The sequence below is a fragment of the Rhinatrema bivittatum genome, chromosome 5, assembly GCF_901001135.1.
Source record: "Rhinatrema bivittatum chromosome 5, aRhiBiv1.1, whole genome shotgun sequence".
Classification (NCBI taxonomy): Eukaryota; Metazoa; Chordata; class Amphibia; order Gymnophiona; family Rhinatrematidae; genus Rhinatrema; species Rhinatrema bivittatum.
Genome location: NC_042619.1, coordinates 2,925,732 through 2,943,770, shown reverse-complemented (window position 1 = coordinate 2,943,770; position 18,039 = coordinate 2,925,732). Strand labels below are relative to the sequence as shown.

The 18,039-nt window shown below is 48.3% G+C and overlaps 1 protein-coding gene across 5 annotated transcripts in view; it reads right to left on the bottom strand.

The window, feature by feature from the left end:
* ILK (integrin linked kinase) overlaps positions 1–18,039 on the bottom strand; it is a 261,691-nt gene that overhangs the window by 146,865 nt on the left and 96,787 nt on the right. For all 5 annotated transcript variants that reach the window (XR_003856806.1, XM_029601903.1, XM_029601904.1 and 2 more), the window contains 2 exons: positions 17,589–17,685; positions 12,567–12,650 (listed from right to left, as the gene is read on the bottom strand). Coding sequence is in view for 4 of the 5 variants with exons in the window: in XM_029601903.1 (XP_029457763.1) it covers positions 12,567–12,650; positions 17,589–17,685 (181 nt within the window). In the remaining variant the exon portion in view is untranslated. The remainder of the gene's footprint in view (positions 1–12,566; positions 12,651–17,588; positions 17,686–18,039) is intronic.

Genomic DNA, 18,039 nt, shown 5'->3' with positions numbered 1-18,039 from the left:
ATGCGATTTAAAAATATGTCTGGTTGGAAGACAAGATGATGGCATAAGTTGACATCCTCTTGCTGCTTTTTCCTCCTCTCTCGCTTTACCTTGTTTCCTTATTGAAATGCCTCTGAAAAGGAAAGGAAAGGTGTGAGTGTATCCTTCCATGACTCCACATTCCTTGCAGTGAACCATTCTGGAGTTTGTATTGATCGCTCCATTATTGCGGGCTTTCGAGTCCTGTTGGTGTACCAGAGACAGGAGCTCTGCTTTCTCCCAGGAAAGTGTCACTCAGCCCACCAGACACTTTTGCTGAACCGCCTGTAGTAATGCATGAATGCATGGTGGCAGGCTGGGGCATGATGATGATCTGAGAGGCACCTGCCGGTGTTCTTTCTGCCTCAGAGTCAGTGTTTGTTTCACTTTTGGAGAATGCCGCTAAGGAATTTGGCGGAGAAGACGATCTTGCTATGAATTTAAATTTCAGTGGATTCACTGACAGTGTCTCCAGTTCCAGAAGAGGGTGAATCCTTCCCTTCTCAGGAACTCTCGATACCACCTAAACTGGCTGTTATAATCCTCGATGCTCTATGTGACCTCATGGCCAACTTATCTCAATTGGAAGGAACATTCAAACAAGGTGGGGATTATTGCCCAGAGGTTAAACTGCGTAGCACACGATCATCAACGCATATTATCTGAACATTCTGGGGACTCTTCAAACTTTGGGGCAGTGAATGCTATGATCATACGAGAGAGAGATTTCCAGAACAGAAGAATGGAAAATGTGGAAAACAGCCTTAGACATTTAAATCTAACTTTCCTCTGTTATCTTAAGGAAATATATGGTGGAAGTCTTAAGGAGCTCTGAAGATCAAATTTCTGCCCTTAAAAGTTTTTTTCCCCCTATAAACCTCGTATTGGTTTGTCGAGTATGTCTCAACCTGCTGTGAATATTGAGAACTCATCTGCTTTCCTGGAGTCATCAAACATTGAAATTACTGAAAGATCAACCTTGTGTCCTCCTTATGTGAAGGAGATTAACTAATAATGAAAAATTATTTTTTTAATATTAATGTTCTATTTCTTGGTGCATTAGTTACAAATTATCCTGATTTGGCTAAGGCCACTCAGGAAAGGAGGAAGGCTTTTCTAATTATAAGACAAGAGGTACAGGGTATTGATGCATCTTTTCTCTTACAATATCCTTGCAAATGTTTGCAAGGGTTACTTATATTTTCTTCGCTCCAGAACTAAGGAGTTTCCTGGACACTAGATCTGGGCATGTTTCCTCAGAAACCTAAGACAAGGAGGGGGATTAGTCTGATTTATTATATTAGGAGTGGGTTTACAACTGTCATTTTGATTACTTAATTTTCTCTGTTTTCTTTGCTCCTTCCTCACATTTATTTGTTTGGACTAATTTAATGAGAGAATTAGTTTCCTAGTTATTTCCTGTTTAGATGTGCTTTTGTTTTCTCTCAATGTTTCTGAGTAAAAAGATTTTTTGTATTTATTTTGAAAAATCCATAAATTGAGAAGGAAAACAAAAGTCTGGTCATAGTAAAGATGGCAGAAAGGGACCAGATGGCCCATCCAGTCTGCCCAGCAAGCTTCTTATGGTAGTATCTGCTGTTCCAGGCAAGAGACCTCAATATTTCTCTTAAAGGTAGAATCTGCTGCTCCATGCAGTTACCGCCAAGCCCTATGATAAGAGGAGTAATATTTACAATCAATCAAAACCAAGCAACTGTTAAACCCATAAATTACCGCTAACAACATTTTTTTCTGGACGAGGAGCCTTCTTGATAATTCAAACAATGCTGCTTCACGTTCTTTGCTTTGGGAATTGGCCGCACGAGCCAACCTGTGCTTTTTTCCCCCCATATGTTTGCATGTCAGTACCCCAGACTATAAAAGTCAGGGTCCATATTGGTTGTTGTCTGTATCCATGACCGACCCCCGCTGTCAAAGCAAAGAGCGATGTTGCAATTGCATCAAAAGCTTCAAGACTATTCACTGAGGATAGTAATCCCCATATCTTCTGTTAAGGATCGTAACTGCCGCTCCAGGCAGGTTACCCCCCCATGCACCCTCTTCTTCATTTCCGTCCTCTGGTCTTTCGGGATCCACAGTGTTTAGCCCATGCCCCTTTGAATTCCTTCACTGTTTTTGTTTTCACCATCTCCTCTGGAAGGGCATTCCAAGCATTGACCACTAGGGATGGGAATCGGGCTTCGGACGATTGAAAATATCGTCGATATTTTCAAAATCGTCAGAAATCGGGGGCTCCCCCGAAATAATAGGAAAACCCCACGATATTGATCGTGGGGGGTTCTCTTATCATTTTGGGGGAGGGCGGGAAAAACAGCACACAAAAATAACCCCTAAACCCACCCCGACCCTTTAAAACTAATCCCTTTGCTTCCCCCACCCTCCCGACCCCCCCAAAAACCTTTCACAGGTACCTGGTGGTCCAGTGGGGGTCCCGGGAGCGATCTCCCGCTCCCGGGCCGTCGGCTGCCACTAATCAAAATGGCACTGATGGCCTTTGCCCTTACCATGTCACAGGGTATCTGTGCCATTGGCCGGCCCCTGTCACATGGAGGGAGCACTGGATGGCCCGCGCCATCCATCTTATGGCGCGGGCCCCACTGGACCACCAGGTACCTGTAAAATGTTTTTTTTGGGGGGGGGGGGGGGGGAAGCAAAGGGATTCGTTTTAAAGGGTCGGGTGGGTTTTTTGTTTATCGGCTCGGGTGCAGCCGATAAACAAAATCATGATCGGGCCCGATGAAAAAAACCCCACATGTGAATCGGAACCGGAATCCGAACCGATTCAGGTTCCGATTCACATCTCTATTGACCACCCTCTCTGTGAAGAAATATTTCCTGATGTTAGTTCTGAGTCATCCCCGCTGGAGTTTCATTCGTGAGCCCTAGTTTTACTGTTTCCTTTCTATGGAAAAAGCTCGAAGTCTGTGCATCATAAAAACTGATGGATCTCTGCTCCAGACTTTATATATATGTAGAAAGATTCAGCATAATTAAATCATTATTATGGACTACAAAATTTGTTGGTGGCGCTTGTGGGCTATATAATAAACTTAGGGACTAACCATAGTTTGTGTGTCAACATCTAAAATCAGCAGATTGAAGGGTGACTATATTTAACTGTTTAAGCAAGTTTTTGAAAAAATGTAATTTGGATAAAAATATAAATAAATACTAAAATCTGAGGTTTAAAAATAACAAAAATTACATAAAAAATTTTTTGAACAGGCATAGTATACCATAATATTAACTTGATGGGTAACATTTCTGTGTTTTCCTTTATTGTTTAGTCTTATCCAGTACTGTTTGTAAAAGTTTTGATTTTTTAATCGTTTATTATGTTATGCATGGTTATATATGTGTTTATATGTTTATACATTTGCATATTTGTTTCATTTGTGTCTATGTAGCCCCTGAAGCAGCTCGATAGAGCGAAACTCGGCCTGAGTTGGACTTTTTACTACGAAATATTAATAAATTCCTTGGTGTTTACCGATCTTCTTCTTTGTGTGGTTGTTACTTGCAATATTGGATCGGTTTCCAGTTTGTTTCTCTGTAAGAATCGTGTTACTTTCTACTGAAACTGACATCTAATGGGTAACAGCTGATACCAAAACATCCACTCAAGGCAACCTTGAATACTGTGTGCAGTTGATGTCACCACATCTCAAAAAAAGATATAGCAGAATTAGAAAAGGACCAGAGAAGGGCACCAAAATGATAAGGGGGATGGAACAATTCCCCTATGAAGAAAGGCTAAAGAGGTTAGGATTCTTCAGCTTGGAGAAGAAACAGCTGAGGGGGGATATGATAGAGGTCTATAAAATAATGAGAGGCATAGAATGAGTAAACATTAATTAGTTGTTTACTCTTTTGAAAAGTACAAAAACCAGGGGACACACAATGAAGTTACTAGCTGATACATTTAAAACTAACAAGAGAAAATATGTTTGTACTCAATGCATAAGCAGCTCTGGAATTTGAAGCCAGAGGATGTGGTGAAAACTTAATATTTCTGCATGTAAAAAAAAGTTTGGACAAGCTCCTGGAGGAAAAGTCCATTAACCATTATTAAGGTGGAGTTTCAGAAATCCACTGCTTGTTCTTGGGATAAGCAGCTTGGAATCTCTCTACCCCTTGGGATCCTGCCAGGTACTTGTGACCTGGATTGGCCATCATGGAAGGAGATTGGGACACAAATAAGGCCAAAAAGCCTGTAAGACCCCACCACCGCCAGATTTCTGTATAGTACAGTAGGCTTGATACATTGCTAGCTCAAAACTGAGCAAAAAAGCCCTTGGGTGAAGGGAAAATCCCAATGAGATCACTGGGTTCCCTTCCCCTATAAGTATAGCACCGGAGGGTCTAGGGAACCAGCCTGAGAAAATTTTCAGGTCTAAGGAAACTACACTGTGGGAAAAATTTTAAATGGTGCTATTCCTGCCAAATAGTTTGCCATGGCAGTGACAGCCAAATGATCTTCCTGATTCAAAATCATTGATCACCCAAGAGAGCCAAAAAAACGCCAGACCCAACCCTCTCTGAGCAAAATGTACACAGGGTGCCAGCAGCAACGTGCTGGCTCCTTCACCCATCCCACTGTGACAAGGCTGCCCAAGACAGAAGCTCACTAGCCAGAAGAAACTCATGCTGCAAGCAAGCCCCTTACAGTACACCACGAGACTGTACAGAGGAAAAAATGGAGAATACAGGCTGTGCCACCACTGCTGCACACTCCCTCTATGTCTGCAAGTGCTACCCATGCAAAAGGCTCCTCCCTCTGCTCAAAAGTTTTTAAATAAAGCTTTATTAAATTATCAAAGAGCTCCCAAGTAAGACCAAAGGTAGAAGGGGGGTTAGGCAGGGACAAGACAAGGGTTGCCCTGCTCCTACACCTTCTTGGCTCAAACAGGCAAGTTAGTCTTTCAGCAGTTCTACCGGGGCGGGCCTCTGGACTGATCTGTGGTATTACAGGAACTAGACCCAATTATCCTTTCCTGAACATACCCAGATCAGTCCAGACCAGTGGGATGTACCAAAGCCACACTACACTGGGTGGAAACCCAAAAGACCCACTTGCAGAATGCACTGTCATTTGCCCGTACATCCGGATGGTAATGCCTCGTAAAGGTATGCATAGAGGACCAGACTGCGGCCCTACATATTTCTTCAGGAGATACCAGCTGACAATCCGCCCAGGAAGCTGCCTGCACCCTAGTAGAATAGGCCGAGGTGTGGACCAAATCGCAACCTGCATCTGCTAAAAATACAGTGGCGGGTCCCATAACTGCCCTGGAATTCACGCTAGAGTCATCAACTTCCTGAGAGAGAAGCAAACCAGAGTGGGCCACCAGGGAACAATAAGAAGCAATCTGCAAGGTCATTGCCACTGCTGCAGATACTTGCTTAAGGACAGCCTCAATCCTTCAATCATGCACATCCTTCAGTGTCGTTCCTCCATCCATGGGGATAGTCGCCCGTTTAGAGACGGGCACAGACAAGTGCACTATTTATTTATTTAAAAGCTTTTATATACTGTTTATACACAAAATAGTGAGCTAGACGGTTTACAGATAAAAACATACATAATTAATAAAACATAAAACAAAGGTCTCATACTATCAAATAACAATTAAAATATAATAAAAAACGGAAATAAATTAAAGAAAGAATTAAAAGTGAGATTAAATATGTGACTAACTAAAATTAACAAACTAGGAGAATTAACAGAAGTCATAAATCTGTGTTGTCGGACCCAAAAGCAATGGTGCATAAGTAAGTTTTTACTTTTTTCTTGAATTCTTTGCGATTAGTTATGAGTCTAAGTGTAGTCTGGATAGAATTCCAGAGCAGAGGACCAGCCACAGAGAAAGGGCATTTCCTGATCATTTCTAGTCTAGCAGTTTTGATCGTAGGGACCTTGAGGAGGTTTTTGTCAATTGATTTTAAATGACGACGGAGCTGATAGAGATGTATATAACCAGATGGAGGAAGGATTATGAATCATCGCATCCACTTTCGGAAAACACAGATGCTGTCTCCCCACTGGATCCAGGGGGGTGCGGCCCCCTTTACAATTTGTATCCAGGACATTCCATTCAAGATCAATCAATTCTTGAATGGCCTCCGTAACTGGGGAAAAAACAAGAGGCTTTACGCAAAGATACCAATATGAGATTTCTCTTTGGCTCAGACATGGAATCTGCCCCAGGGACTCTCAGCATCTCCAATATCTGGGAAATCAGGGCCGGTAATTCCTCTCTATGAAAGAACCACAACATAATCCTATATGGTTGCAGCCCTGGAGGGATCTCCCCATCCTCCAGGAGTCAGGATCTGCCTCATCATCAGTGCCATCCGGATGCCGTTCAGGTACACTTGCAGCTCGTACCGAACTGGAAGAAGGGGAAGCCACTACCTGAAGATCTGAACTGACAGGCTTGGATGGTGCGGAGGACTGCGCTTGAAGGAAGGATTGCAATCCTTGAAAAAACTCTACCCAAGGAAAGGCAGAAGGATCCATGCCAAGATCAGGAAGCACTTGCGCGGTGCCCACTGAGCTGCTGTCCCCTGCTGAGGAACCAGTCAAGGGAGTTCCAAGGTTAACCAGGCCATCATCAGGCTGGGAAGACTCAGGCTTAGCAAAATCAGAGGAAGATAATTCTCCCTGAGCCTCTAAGCAGTGCTGGCATAAGTTAGAGGGAACTCCAAGCTGAGATTCCCTAATGTGACAGGCAGCACAGAGAAAAAGGCGCTTAGGTTTCTTAGTCATCGGCACCATTAGTCCATCAGTACACTTAACAGGCAACTGAAGAAGATGTACGTCCAGCCTAAGCTCTGCTGAAAGCGCAGTTGCTTACCTGTAACTGGTGTTCTCCTAAGACAGCAGGATGTTAGTCCTCACATGTGGGTGACATCATCCGATGGAGACTGTCGTGGAAAACCTTTGCCAGCAGACTGAGCATGCCCAGCCTGCTATTATCTACACGTCCACGCGAGGTCCCCCTTCAGTCTTGTAACATAGCACAGCAAAGCTGACGAGCAAAAAATAAAATAAACCGAAGGTAAACCCAACATTGTGGGGAGGCGGGGGATTCCGGAGGACTAACATCCTGCTGCCCTAGGAGAACACCTGTTACAGGTAAGCAACTGCGCTTTCTCCTAGGACAAGCAGGATGGTAGTCCTCACATGTGGGTGAGTACAGAGCTCCAGACTGCTCCTTTCAACCAGAGAGGCCAACGGGCACAACACAACTGCAGGAAAAACAGGGGGCGGTCTGGTCCCACAAGGAGCACGAATGAAGAGAGTTGGGTATCGCCCGAAGCTCCAGAAAATATATCTGACAACATGCTTCGGCGGCAGTCCAGAGGGGCCCTGAGTGTGAAGCATCGGTGGTGAGGGTCATCTGGGGTAGTGCGGGTTGGAAGGGAAGAACGCGTTCCAAATTGGGGAGGGCTTCCCACCAGGACATGGCTAGCTTGAGAAGGTCCGAGACCATGATCAGAGTCTCCAGATCCTGGGATGCCTGCTGCCACTGAGACCGCAAGGCCCACTGAGGGGTCCTCATGTGGAGGCGGGCTAAGGGTGTCAGATGGACGGAGGCCGCCATGTGGCCCAGCAGGTGGAGTAGGAGACAGGCTGACACCCTTTCGCTGCCACAGATGATGGTGGCCAGCAAGGAGAGGGCAACTGCCTGATCCTTGGGCAAGAAAGCTTTTGCTTGTGCCATGTCCAACCTGGCACCTATGAAGTCCAGCTGGAAGGACGGGCAGAGGTGCAACTTGAAGAAGTTGATAACGAACTCCACAGTCTGCAGGGTCTGAACCGTTAGGGCCAGAGCTTGCAAGGCTCTGGAACGGGAGTCTCTCCTGACCAGCCAGTTGTTCAGGTATGGGAACACATGGACTGAGCGACGCCTGTGGTAGGCAGCCACCACCATCAAGCATTTGGTGAAGACACGGGGGGGGCTGATGCCAGCCCAAAGGGCAGCACTCTGTATTGAAAATGTGCATTCCCCACCACGAAGCAGATGTACTTCCTGTGGTCGGGGATGATTACAATGTGTGCGAATGCCTCCTTCAGGTCAAGGAGGCAAAGCCAGTCTCCTCTTTGGAGGAGGGGAATCAGCGTGCCCAGGGAGACCATCTTGAATTTTTCTCTTACAAGAAACTTGTTCAGAGCCCTGAGGTCGAGGATGGGGCACAAGCTGCCATTCCTTTTTGATGAGAGGAAATATCTCGAGTAGAACCTGCGGCCCCACTGTGTGCGAGGGACCGGTTCTACTGCGCCTGCTGTAGGAAGGGCGGAGAGTTCTTGTTGAAGAATGACCAAGTGGGAGGATGCACCCCACGATGGACAAGGGGGAGAAGTCTTCAGGAGCCGGCTGAAGTGTATGCGGTACCCCTGGAGGATGATGGAAAGGACCCAGAGGTCCGACATGATCCCCTCCCAGCACCAGGCGAAGCCGAGAAGCCTGCCACCCACTGGTGGATCGGGTGCCAAGGGAACTGCCAGTTGACTTTTGCTCCCTCGCCGCCAGTCAAAAGCCTGTGGCCAGGTTTTGCTGGGGGGCCGTTTAAGGTCTGGGGGCCTGCTGTTGGTGGGGGTGACCCCTAGAATTGGTCCGGGGTGTGGGAGTCTGGGCAGCCAGAGGGCAATACTTCCGCTCCCGGTAGAAGGGCTTATGAGAGCCTTGCCTGGAGGATTTCCTGACTGAGGATGGCCCTTCTGAGGGACTAGCGGATAGCTGCTGGAGGGTATCATGATGATCCTTCAATTGTGCCATCGCATCCCGGGCCTGTACAGGGGAGATCGGCGAGCCTATCCTGGATCTTCGGTCGGAGGTCAGAGGCCCTGAGCCAAGCCATCCACCTGACGCCGATGCTTACGGTGGCTAAGCGGGCTGCAGTTTTAAAAACATCATAGGTGGAGCGCACCTTGTGTTTCCCTGATTTCAGACCCAGCGAGGCAATGGCGTCAAGCGCTTCCTGCTGCTGCTGGGGAATGCCCTCTGCAAAATCCTGGACTCGCTTCCAGAGATTGCGGTTATATTGGGTCATGTAGAGTTGGTAAGCTGCAATGCGGGCGACCGGCATGGAGTCTTGGAAGATCTTTCTCCCTATGGCGTCAAGTTTCCTATGCTCACGTGCTGGAGGAGTAGAGGCATTGGTGCAGGAGCGCCGCGTCTTCTTTAGGGCGGACTCCACTAGTACTGACTGGTGGGGGAGCTGCTTCCTTTTGAACCCCAGGGCCTTCTGCACCAAGTAGGTGACATCGGCCTGTTTACTGGGGAGATAGAATTGGTGTGCTCCCACATGCGGAGAAAAAGTTCCTTAAAAATGTTGTGGACTGGAACTGCCACTATCTCTTTAGGAGTGTCAATGAACTGGAGCACCTCCAGCATCTTGTGGCGCACATCCTTCTCTGTAAGGAGCTGAAAGGGGATGGCCTCAGCCATAGCCCTAACAAACCCCACAAACGACAGGTCCTCAGGCAGTGACCAGCGCCGCTCCTCTGGGGGCGAAGGCTCTGACAGCGGGTCGTCAGAGTACTCAGAGGATGAGTCTGTAGAGTCATCATCCCAAGAGTCATAAGGACCCTCTTCCTCACTTGGTCTAGGACGCCGAGGGAGAGGGCCATGAGGGATGATATTGAACCTGGGCTCCGAGGGGCACAGCTGGATCCCCTGGCATCAAGAGGGTTATTGACCATGGCAAGCCGGAAAGGCCCACCAGCGGCTCGGGGAACTGCGGGCGAGGGTACCTGGTCCTGGAGGCTTCATTCTCCTCGGAGGACCTGGGAATCGAGTTGCTCTGGTGGAGGACATCTGTGGCCAGCGGGGCATTGGCAGCTACTTGGGCACCGGCTGCATCAGTAGGGCGCCAAGAAGACCTTCAAGATGCTCCAGCAAGAGTGCCAACATCGATGGTGGAAGCTCGGCCACCAGCATGGGGGCCGGTGGCGCTGGTATCTCAATGCCTTGCAGCGCTTTGAGCACCACCGACTGCACCCTGTGGTCCAGCTCCTTCTGGAAGTCCTGAGGGGGACAAGGCGTCGCCAGCTCATCCTTGGGTCCCCGAAGTGGGTGTCCAGCATTGGTATCGGTGGGGAACGCCTCGGGCTACCAGGGGCACCGGATAATGGGGCCTCCGGTGGCTGGTGCTGCTTAGATGGTGGCTTGGCGGCCACCAATGCTGCTCTGGAACCGGAAAAGTGTCGGGATGGATGCCGGTGATGGTGCTTTTGGGATAACTTCCGATGCTCAGCACGGTCTTTCCCCGGTGCCGAGGAGGTCGATGACCCCAAGGGGAGAGACCACTGAGGATGGATCTCCCTATCCCCGATCCTTGGGGGTGGAAATCAAAGGGACCATGAGAGTCAGAGACAGGGAAGGCTCTCCGCAATCCTTGGGAGTTGAAGCAACCGACGCAAGAATGCAGGATTTTGAGATCCGAAAAGTTTCTCTATTTTGTTGAGACACGCACGACACCCCTTGGATATCATCTGATCGCACAGATGACATGCACGGACATCGTGCAAGGCCCCCAGGCAGAGGATGCAAACCTCATGCAGGTCCGTGATGAACATAGTCCGAGGGCACTGGGGACACCGATGAAAACCGGTCGACGCCATGAAAAAGACCTGGCGTGCGATCGATGGCCGATGGGCACCAGGAAGTGGCGTCGGGAATCGACTGCAAGATCGAGCAAGCGTTGAAAAGAACCTACCGTACCGGGAGGGCATCAACCGCAAAGGGGGCCCCCCCCCCCCCCCAATGAGGATTAGAGAAAAAACTCAAAGAAATTCGAGCAAAAAATGTGAAAACAATGTGAAGCTCCAAGGACTGTGAGGCAACTGCATCACGGAAAAGAAGACTGAAGGGGGACCTCGCATGACAAAACTTTTCCGTGCCGGACTCCATTGGATGATGTCACCCACATCTGAGGACTACCATCCTGCTTGTCCTAGGAGAAACAAAATTTATGTGCACAAATTTTACACGCACAAAATTAAGAGCCTCAAGTTTGTGCGCCACAAGGCTAAGCGCATTGTCACTGCTTTAAAGCTTGGCGCACAACTGATATGCATAAGAATGCGTGCACAGGCTACGTGCACAGTTCAGATGTACAGCAGGACGCCTTTGCATTCACTGAGGATCCTGTAGAGGGCAGCAACCACGCAGGAAAAAAATAAGTGCAAAATGCCACCGAGGTCTACCACGCGGGGCACAAAAAGAAGCCTAATGGTGGGGCCTAAGCCCAACCAGACCATTCTATCCACCAGGCTGCCTAGGTCCCCTAAACCCCACAGAAGCGGGAACAGACGGGACGGGACGCCGAGCATAGAGACCGGAGGAAGTCCTAAACTAACCCCTCCACTCTTTCTCTGTATCTTTTTTTTTTTTTTTCAAAATGAACCTGAGCTCAGCCTTGCCGGCAGAGTACAGATATGGTCTCCAGCTGTGGGGGGAGAGGGCATATACTGTCACCGCCACGCTCAGCTGCCTTTCAAGTGTTTAATCAGCTAAGTCCCCACCTGCCTATAACCAGCTACCGGACCAAGGCAGCTGGTTATAGGCAGCTATAATCTGTGATCCTGAGGGATCACAGAAATCACCTCAGGAATTCTGAACTGGGGGAGGGACCATTAGGTATAACCGCAGAAGAGCGGGACAATCCAAATCTCCAATTAATTCTCCTCTAAATTTGAAGCAATCCCAAGTAGGGAAATCATGTTCACCATCTGCTGGAGATGGAGAATACTGACAGGCTGATGTCACTGCAGGCGTTATATATACTGTGACATCAATTTACTCCATCTCCATCTGCGGGTAGAGGTGCATAACCCACTGGTTCTGGATTCATCTGGCCTCTGGCCCATCCCTAGGAAAACCTTCAGCCGTGTGGGTGCGCTACACATGCTCATTCTAAACGACACAGCTGAGAGGTGGTGTTGTGTTATTTGTGTGGCCCCTCCTAACAAAGTTATCTGAATCTGGATCTAATAAAAGACTTCAAAGGAGATGGATTCTTCATTTGGGAGACTATCAAGTGAATAGATTTGGAAAGCTGACAGCAGTTACCTGGCTCTGTGACTAGGAGGGCTACAAAGTATATTGTTAGGATTGCAGGGGCTGCAGGAAAGAAAAGCAAGCTTGATGTCAGTGACAAAATGATTTGGCTAGGAAGAAAGCAGGGGTGGTGCAGATGATAGGGAAGAGTGCGAGGCAGCTGCAGAAAGGTGGACAGGAGCAGATGCAAGAATGCAATGGCCTTTCTCCATCTCAGAGCGAGCAGACGCTCATGGTGAACAGCGTAAATTTCATTTCACAGAATGGGATGCAAAGGGATATACGGACAGACCATCTTCAATCTTACACTGATAAGAGTTTAAACTTGACGAGCATGCTGGCTAAAAAATATGAGAATTACCAAAGACCCATTTCATGCAAAATCCTGACACTGCCATTAGGGCAAAGCAGAGGAGAAGCTGCTGGTACAAGGCAAGGAATACATTGCGTCTTACTTACTTGGTCTGGTCCGGGTTGTTCCCTTCCAGAAGGTGTCCTTATATGGGATCTTAGTCAGACTCTGCCCCAACTTCCCTGCACGGTCTAGAAAAAATATTAAAAGTGAGATGGAAAAAATACAGCTTGTCCACCTTAACCCTCAGACTCCTCTGCCATCACACCATAACCCTTGACCCTACCACCAGTCTCTTCCTCTACCTGCACCCCAGAACCCCAAGGCTCCTGTTCCACCACAGAAACAAAGAAAGGTCATGGCAGAAAAATCCCAACTACTCAGTTCTACAATCCCTAGCACTCAGTCAGAGAGCCACTGTGCTTCTCCCACGCTTTCTTGAATTCAGATACTGTCCTCGTCTTCAGCACCTCCATGGGAAGTCGTTACTCCTCAGTCTACCTTTCCAAGGCCAGTGCAGGTTTTCTTGCTGCCCTATGCGAAAACTTACTGTGCTGCTGCCCCCCAATTCATTCACAGTGCCTGTCCTGAGCCTATCAAATAAAGCCCAGCTCCATCCTGAAATCTATATTTTTAAAAACTGACAAACCCTCCTGCCCAGAACCCATGGATAAGGAAGTGTATTAGGTACCCTAGGCAAACCTTACAGCCTTGCACACATGCCCCCCCACCCTTTATAGACACAATTAAATTATGCATTTATAGCAAATTTTAATGAAAAAGAACATTCAAAAGTACAGCCTGCTGAGGCAAAAATATCACTTACAACATGCATATTATACTTGCATGCACACTCCTGTGGTGCCAACCAGAAAACTCTGCAAAAAAGACACTTGGAGCTCCTATGGAATTAGACTTTTTGTAATGCTTGCTGGGTGTGGGCTTGGCCCTCAGAAAGCCATGAACAAACAGAATTACCATTACAATACAGTAATACTCCCTGTTCCACGCCCAGGTCACCAGAGGCAGGCAGAGCTCCGGAGTCTCAATGCGTGGATGAGACGATGGTGCAAGGAAGAGGGATTCAGTTTTGTTAGGAACTGGGGAACCTTTTGGGGAAGGGGGAGTCTGTTCCGAAGGGATGGGCTCCACCTTAACCAGGGTGGAACCAGACTGCTGGCGCTAACCTTTAAAAAGGAGATAGAGCAGCTTTTAAACTAGAACAAAGGGGAAAGCCGACAGTGGCTCAGCAGTGCATGGTTCGGAGAGAGGTATCTTCAAAGGATGCTAATGATGCATTAGAATTAGAGAATCCCGACAGTGAGGTTCCAATAATTAGAAAAGTAGTCCAAGTGCCTGTAACTAAAAACTCACCTGAGCTAAAAAATTCTAACTTATCCCTATCAATTAAAAAGCAGAATGAAAATACAAACAAAAAACAAACTTTGAAATGTTTGTATGCTAATGCCAGAAGTCTAAGAAGTAAGATGGGAGAATTAGAGTGTATAGCAGTGAATGATGACATAGACTTAATTGCCATCTCAGAGACGTGGTGGAAAGAGGATAACCAATGGGACAGTGCTATACCGGGGTACAAATTATATCGCAATGACAGAGAGGAGCACTCGGGAGGAGGTGTGGCGCTTTATGTCCGGGATGGCATAGAGTCCAACAGGATAAACATCCTGCATGAGACTAAATGCACAATTGAATCTTTATGGGTAGAAATCCCTTGTGTGTTGGGTAAGAGTATAGTGATAGGAGTATACTACCGTCCACCTGGCCAAAATGGTGAGACAAATGATGAAATGCTAAGAGAAATTAGGGAAGCTAACCAAACTGGCAGTGCAATAATAATGGGAGATTTCAACTACCCCAATATTGTCTGGGTAAGTGAAAAATCAGGGCATGCTAGAAAGATAACCCCTATCACTATAGTCTTCCCCGACATACAAGGGATTTCTGGTGACCTGCGCGTGGAACAGGGAGCATTTCAGAGAATGCTACCCTGGAGGTTCTGGATTTAAGCTTTCTACCTAAGAGCCTAAATTTGGCTTCCAGAACCTCCCTCCCACATTTTCCCATGTCGTTGGTGCCCACATGTACCACGACAGCCGGCTCCTCCCCAGCACTGTCTAAAATCCTAAGTGACGCGTGAGGTCCGCCACCTTCGCACCAGGTAGGCATGTTACCAGGCGATCCTCATGCCCACCAGCCACCCAGCTATCTACATTCCTAATAATCGAATCACCAACTATGTCGGCCGACCTAACCCTTCCCTCCTGGGCAGTAGGCCTTGGGGAGAAATCCTCAGTGAGAAAGGACAATGCATCACCTGGAGAGCAGGTCCTTGCTACAGGATCCTTTCCTGCTGCACCTGGTTGATGCTCTCCCATCATGAGACCTTCTTCCTCTAAGGCAGCACCAGGGCTGCCAGTCTGAAGTTGGGACTTGACTACTATGTCCCTGAAGGTCTCATCTATATACCTCTCTGTCTGCCTCAGCTCCTCCAGGTCTGCCACTCTAGCCTCCAGAGATCGGACTCGTTCTCTGAGAGCCAGGAGCTCTTTGCATCGCATGCACATGTACAACTTCTCACTGGTGGGTAAAAAATCATACATGTGACACTCGATGCAAAAGACTGGGAAGCCCCCCTCTTGCTGCTGGGCTGCTGCCTTCATCTCAATTTTGATCAGTTCCTACTTAAGTTTTAGGTTGCTATGGGAGTAGTAATGTGTCTAATTAATGTCCTTTAAATGTATTAGTGAATTCACTATGTGTCTGGTAGTGGCCTACCGGGGTCTGATCAAATTCTCAATAAAGTTTTTGTTGATTTTTTTTTTTTTTTGTGACAGTGGCAGCTGCCTATAAATTAAAGGATGAGCTAGGGGTGGGTGGGCGAGGGTTGGGAGATACAAACAGTCTAACTTCAGTTAGTCAGCCTGAGTGACTCACTGCTCCCTTGATTAACAAATGTTGTTCCCTATTCAAACCCAATCACACTACCTCAACACCTTTCCAAGGTGAGTAACTGAGCTGAACTATTCAACTTTTTTACTTAAGTGTACACTGCTCCTAGCTTATTTCTAGCTTCTGGCTACTTTTTGGTTTGTTGTTTTTTTTTTTTTGTGGGGTTTTTTTTCTGTCAAAGCTTCAGATCAGACTCCAGGCAACGCGGCTGCAGAGAGGTGAGTTTCCACAAAGGTTTCGTCCCACTGCCTCAGTCTGCCCGAGATCTAGGGGAGTAAGGCTACACAGAAACAGTAGTGGTGCGTAGGAAGGCATTTCCCCAGATAAGGGCTCTGGGAATTACCCACCCTGCACCCAGGTTGCTATGCCACTACCTACTTCTACCTGCATTTTGATGGAGGTATTTTCTGGGTGGAGTTAGGCCAGGGGAGGCAACACCACATGGAGTTCTGCATTTTCAAAACTATATGCATTTCTCTGGCCAAAGAAGACTTTACTTTCCCACTGGCCAAAGAAGAAGGTTCCCAAAGAAAAAGCAAGTGCAAATATCTGCAGGGAGTTTTACCTGCAGATAGCAGGTAAAACTGGTCAATTTTCAAAGGGAACGTCTGCATGTGGTGCAAACTCCACAGGTCAATCTGAATGTGACTCACCTCTCGCATGTCCAAGAGGAGGACAAACTCCCAGCAGCTTTTAGTTACTCACAGGTCAATACAGTAAAGCGCGGCCGCGGTTACCCTGCTTCTAACCCGCTTTCTACTCACTTTTCGGCCGCGTTAGTCCAACCCGCGATACACTATCCCCTCTTTAAATCACCGGGTAACCCCTTCCGCCCGCAGCATGTATATCAGATGTAAACGATTGGATTAGCTATTCCCCCCCCCCCCATTCAGTAACGCGCGACCCGACTATCGCCTTTTTAACCTGCAGTTTTGCCGCACGTTTAACCTGCTAACTTACCGCCTACCCTTACCCCTGCGTTAGAGGCAGGGGTAAGGGTAGGCGGCAAACTTTCCCCCAGCCCCCGCTCACGTGCCCTGGCTGCGTCCATGGGTGCTGGTCTCCGGGGCAGCCCCAGTCCTCTCCCCCCTCCTCCCAAAGCAACGAAAGCGGAAAAAAATCGAAAAAGCGAAAAAAAAAAAAAAAGTAGCAACGAAGCGACTTACTTTTCTTGCAGCCCTCCTCCGGAGACGGACATCAGCGGAGACGGACCGCGGCTCCCCTGCCTCCCGGAGGCAGCTGCCGGCGAAGATGGATGCCTGCACGGGCGAAAGCGGGCTGCTCAAGGCGTGACGTCACGACGTTTGGCGTCACGGCATGTGACGTCACGTCTTGAGCGGCCAAATTGCACGCACAGGGGCCACTTTCGCCCGTGCAGGCATCCATCTTCGCCGGCGGGGCCACTTTCGCCGCCGGCTGCCCCCCCAGGAGGCAGGGGAGCCACGGTCTGTCTCCGGAGGAGGGCTGCAAGAAAAGTTGCTTCGTTGCTTTACACTTTACATGTCGTTTCACCAGTCCTCGCTTCCCCCCCTCCCTGCGCCTTGCTTCAGGAGGAGGGGAGAGAGGACTGGCAATCCCGAGCGTAGGAGAACCGTCCACTTCCTGGTACCTGTCATTTGAAATGACAGGTACCAGCGCGTCTGTGAAGCATTAGGCCAGCGTACCCAGGATACTGTATAGTGCTCTATACAGTAAAATGGGTTGCGCGGGCCTAACGCTTCACGGACGCTTCTTGGACGCGGCTTGCATTTGCAAGCTATTTACATACAGTATCGCGCGGTAGGTGAGCCGGACTGTGCGTGCGGCAACCGCGGGTGCGCTGGGCACTAACGCAGCTCTTCCTACCGCTCCTTACTGTATCGGCCTGTCAATTCTGAGGGAAATACCTCTGAAATATGATAAACATTGATTTTTTCCTCTGAACTGGCTCCCATGCACAACTCTGAATTATTACTGGATGGTGCTAGCATGCACCACACAAAGCCCATTGCATCAGCAGGGGGAATAGAGAAGTTCTGGGTATACCACCCTTCCTGGAGAGGATGGCTGGGGGCTGCCACACCCTGACATAAGGCAATGCTGAGGTCAATGTACCCAAGAATACAGGAAGCGAGGGAGAAGCGAGGAAGGCAGGATGACGAGTAGAAGAAAGTGGGTACCTTTCAGGATTTCTCGTAAGTGCGACTTGGCTTTGTCCACAGGCATCTCCCCATATTTATTGCAGATGCTGACCAGGGCACCATTGGTCACTAAATCCTGAAAACGCAAAGGGAAAAGAACTTTACAGAGAGCCAGCTGTGCCTGTGAAACACTGGCACTGCCTTCAGCCCCAGACTCTCAGTGTATCTTGTGAGGAACTCCAGTGCTGGTTCTGAGAGAGCACAGACTCTCCAGAAAATGCACCTGCCCAGCAGCACTGGAGATGGCTTTCCAAAGGCAGTGAGAAGCTGCCCAAGCTGAAGTTTCCAGGATTTCTAATTCTGGTTTGTAAATAACCTGCTGCAAGCAGAACCACCCCTACTACCACAGGAGCTGTTCCTTGTCCAGGAGCCATCAGCGGAGAGAGACTAAGGAGGGCCAGGACAGGAGACGACTTTGTGCTGCTGCGAG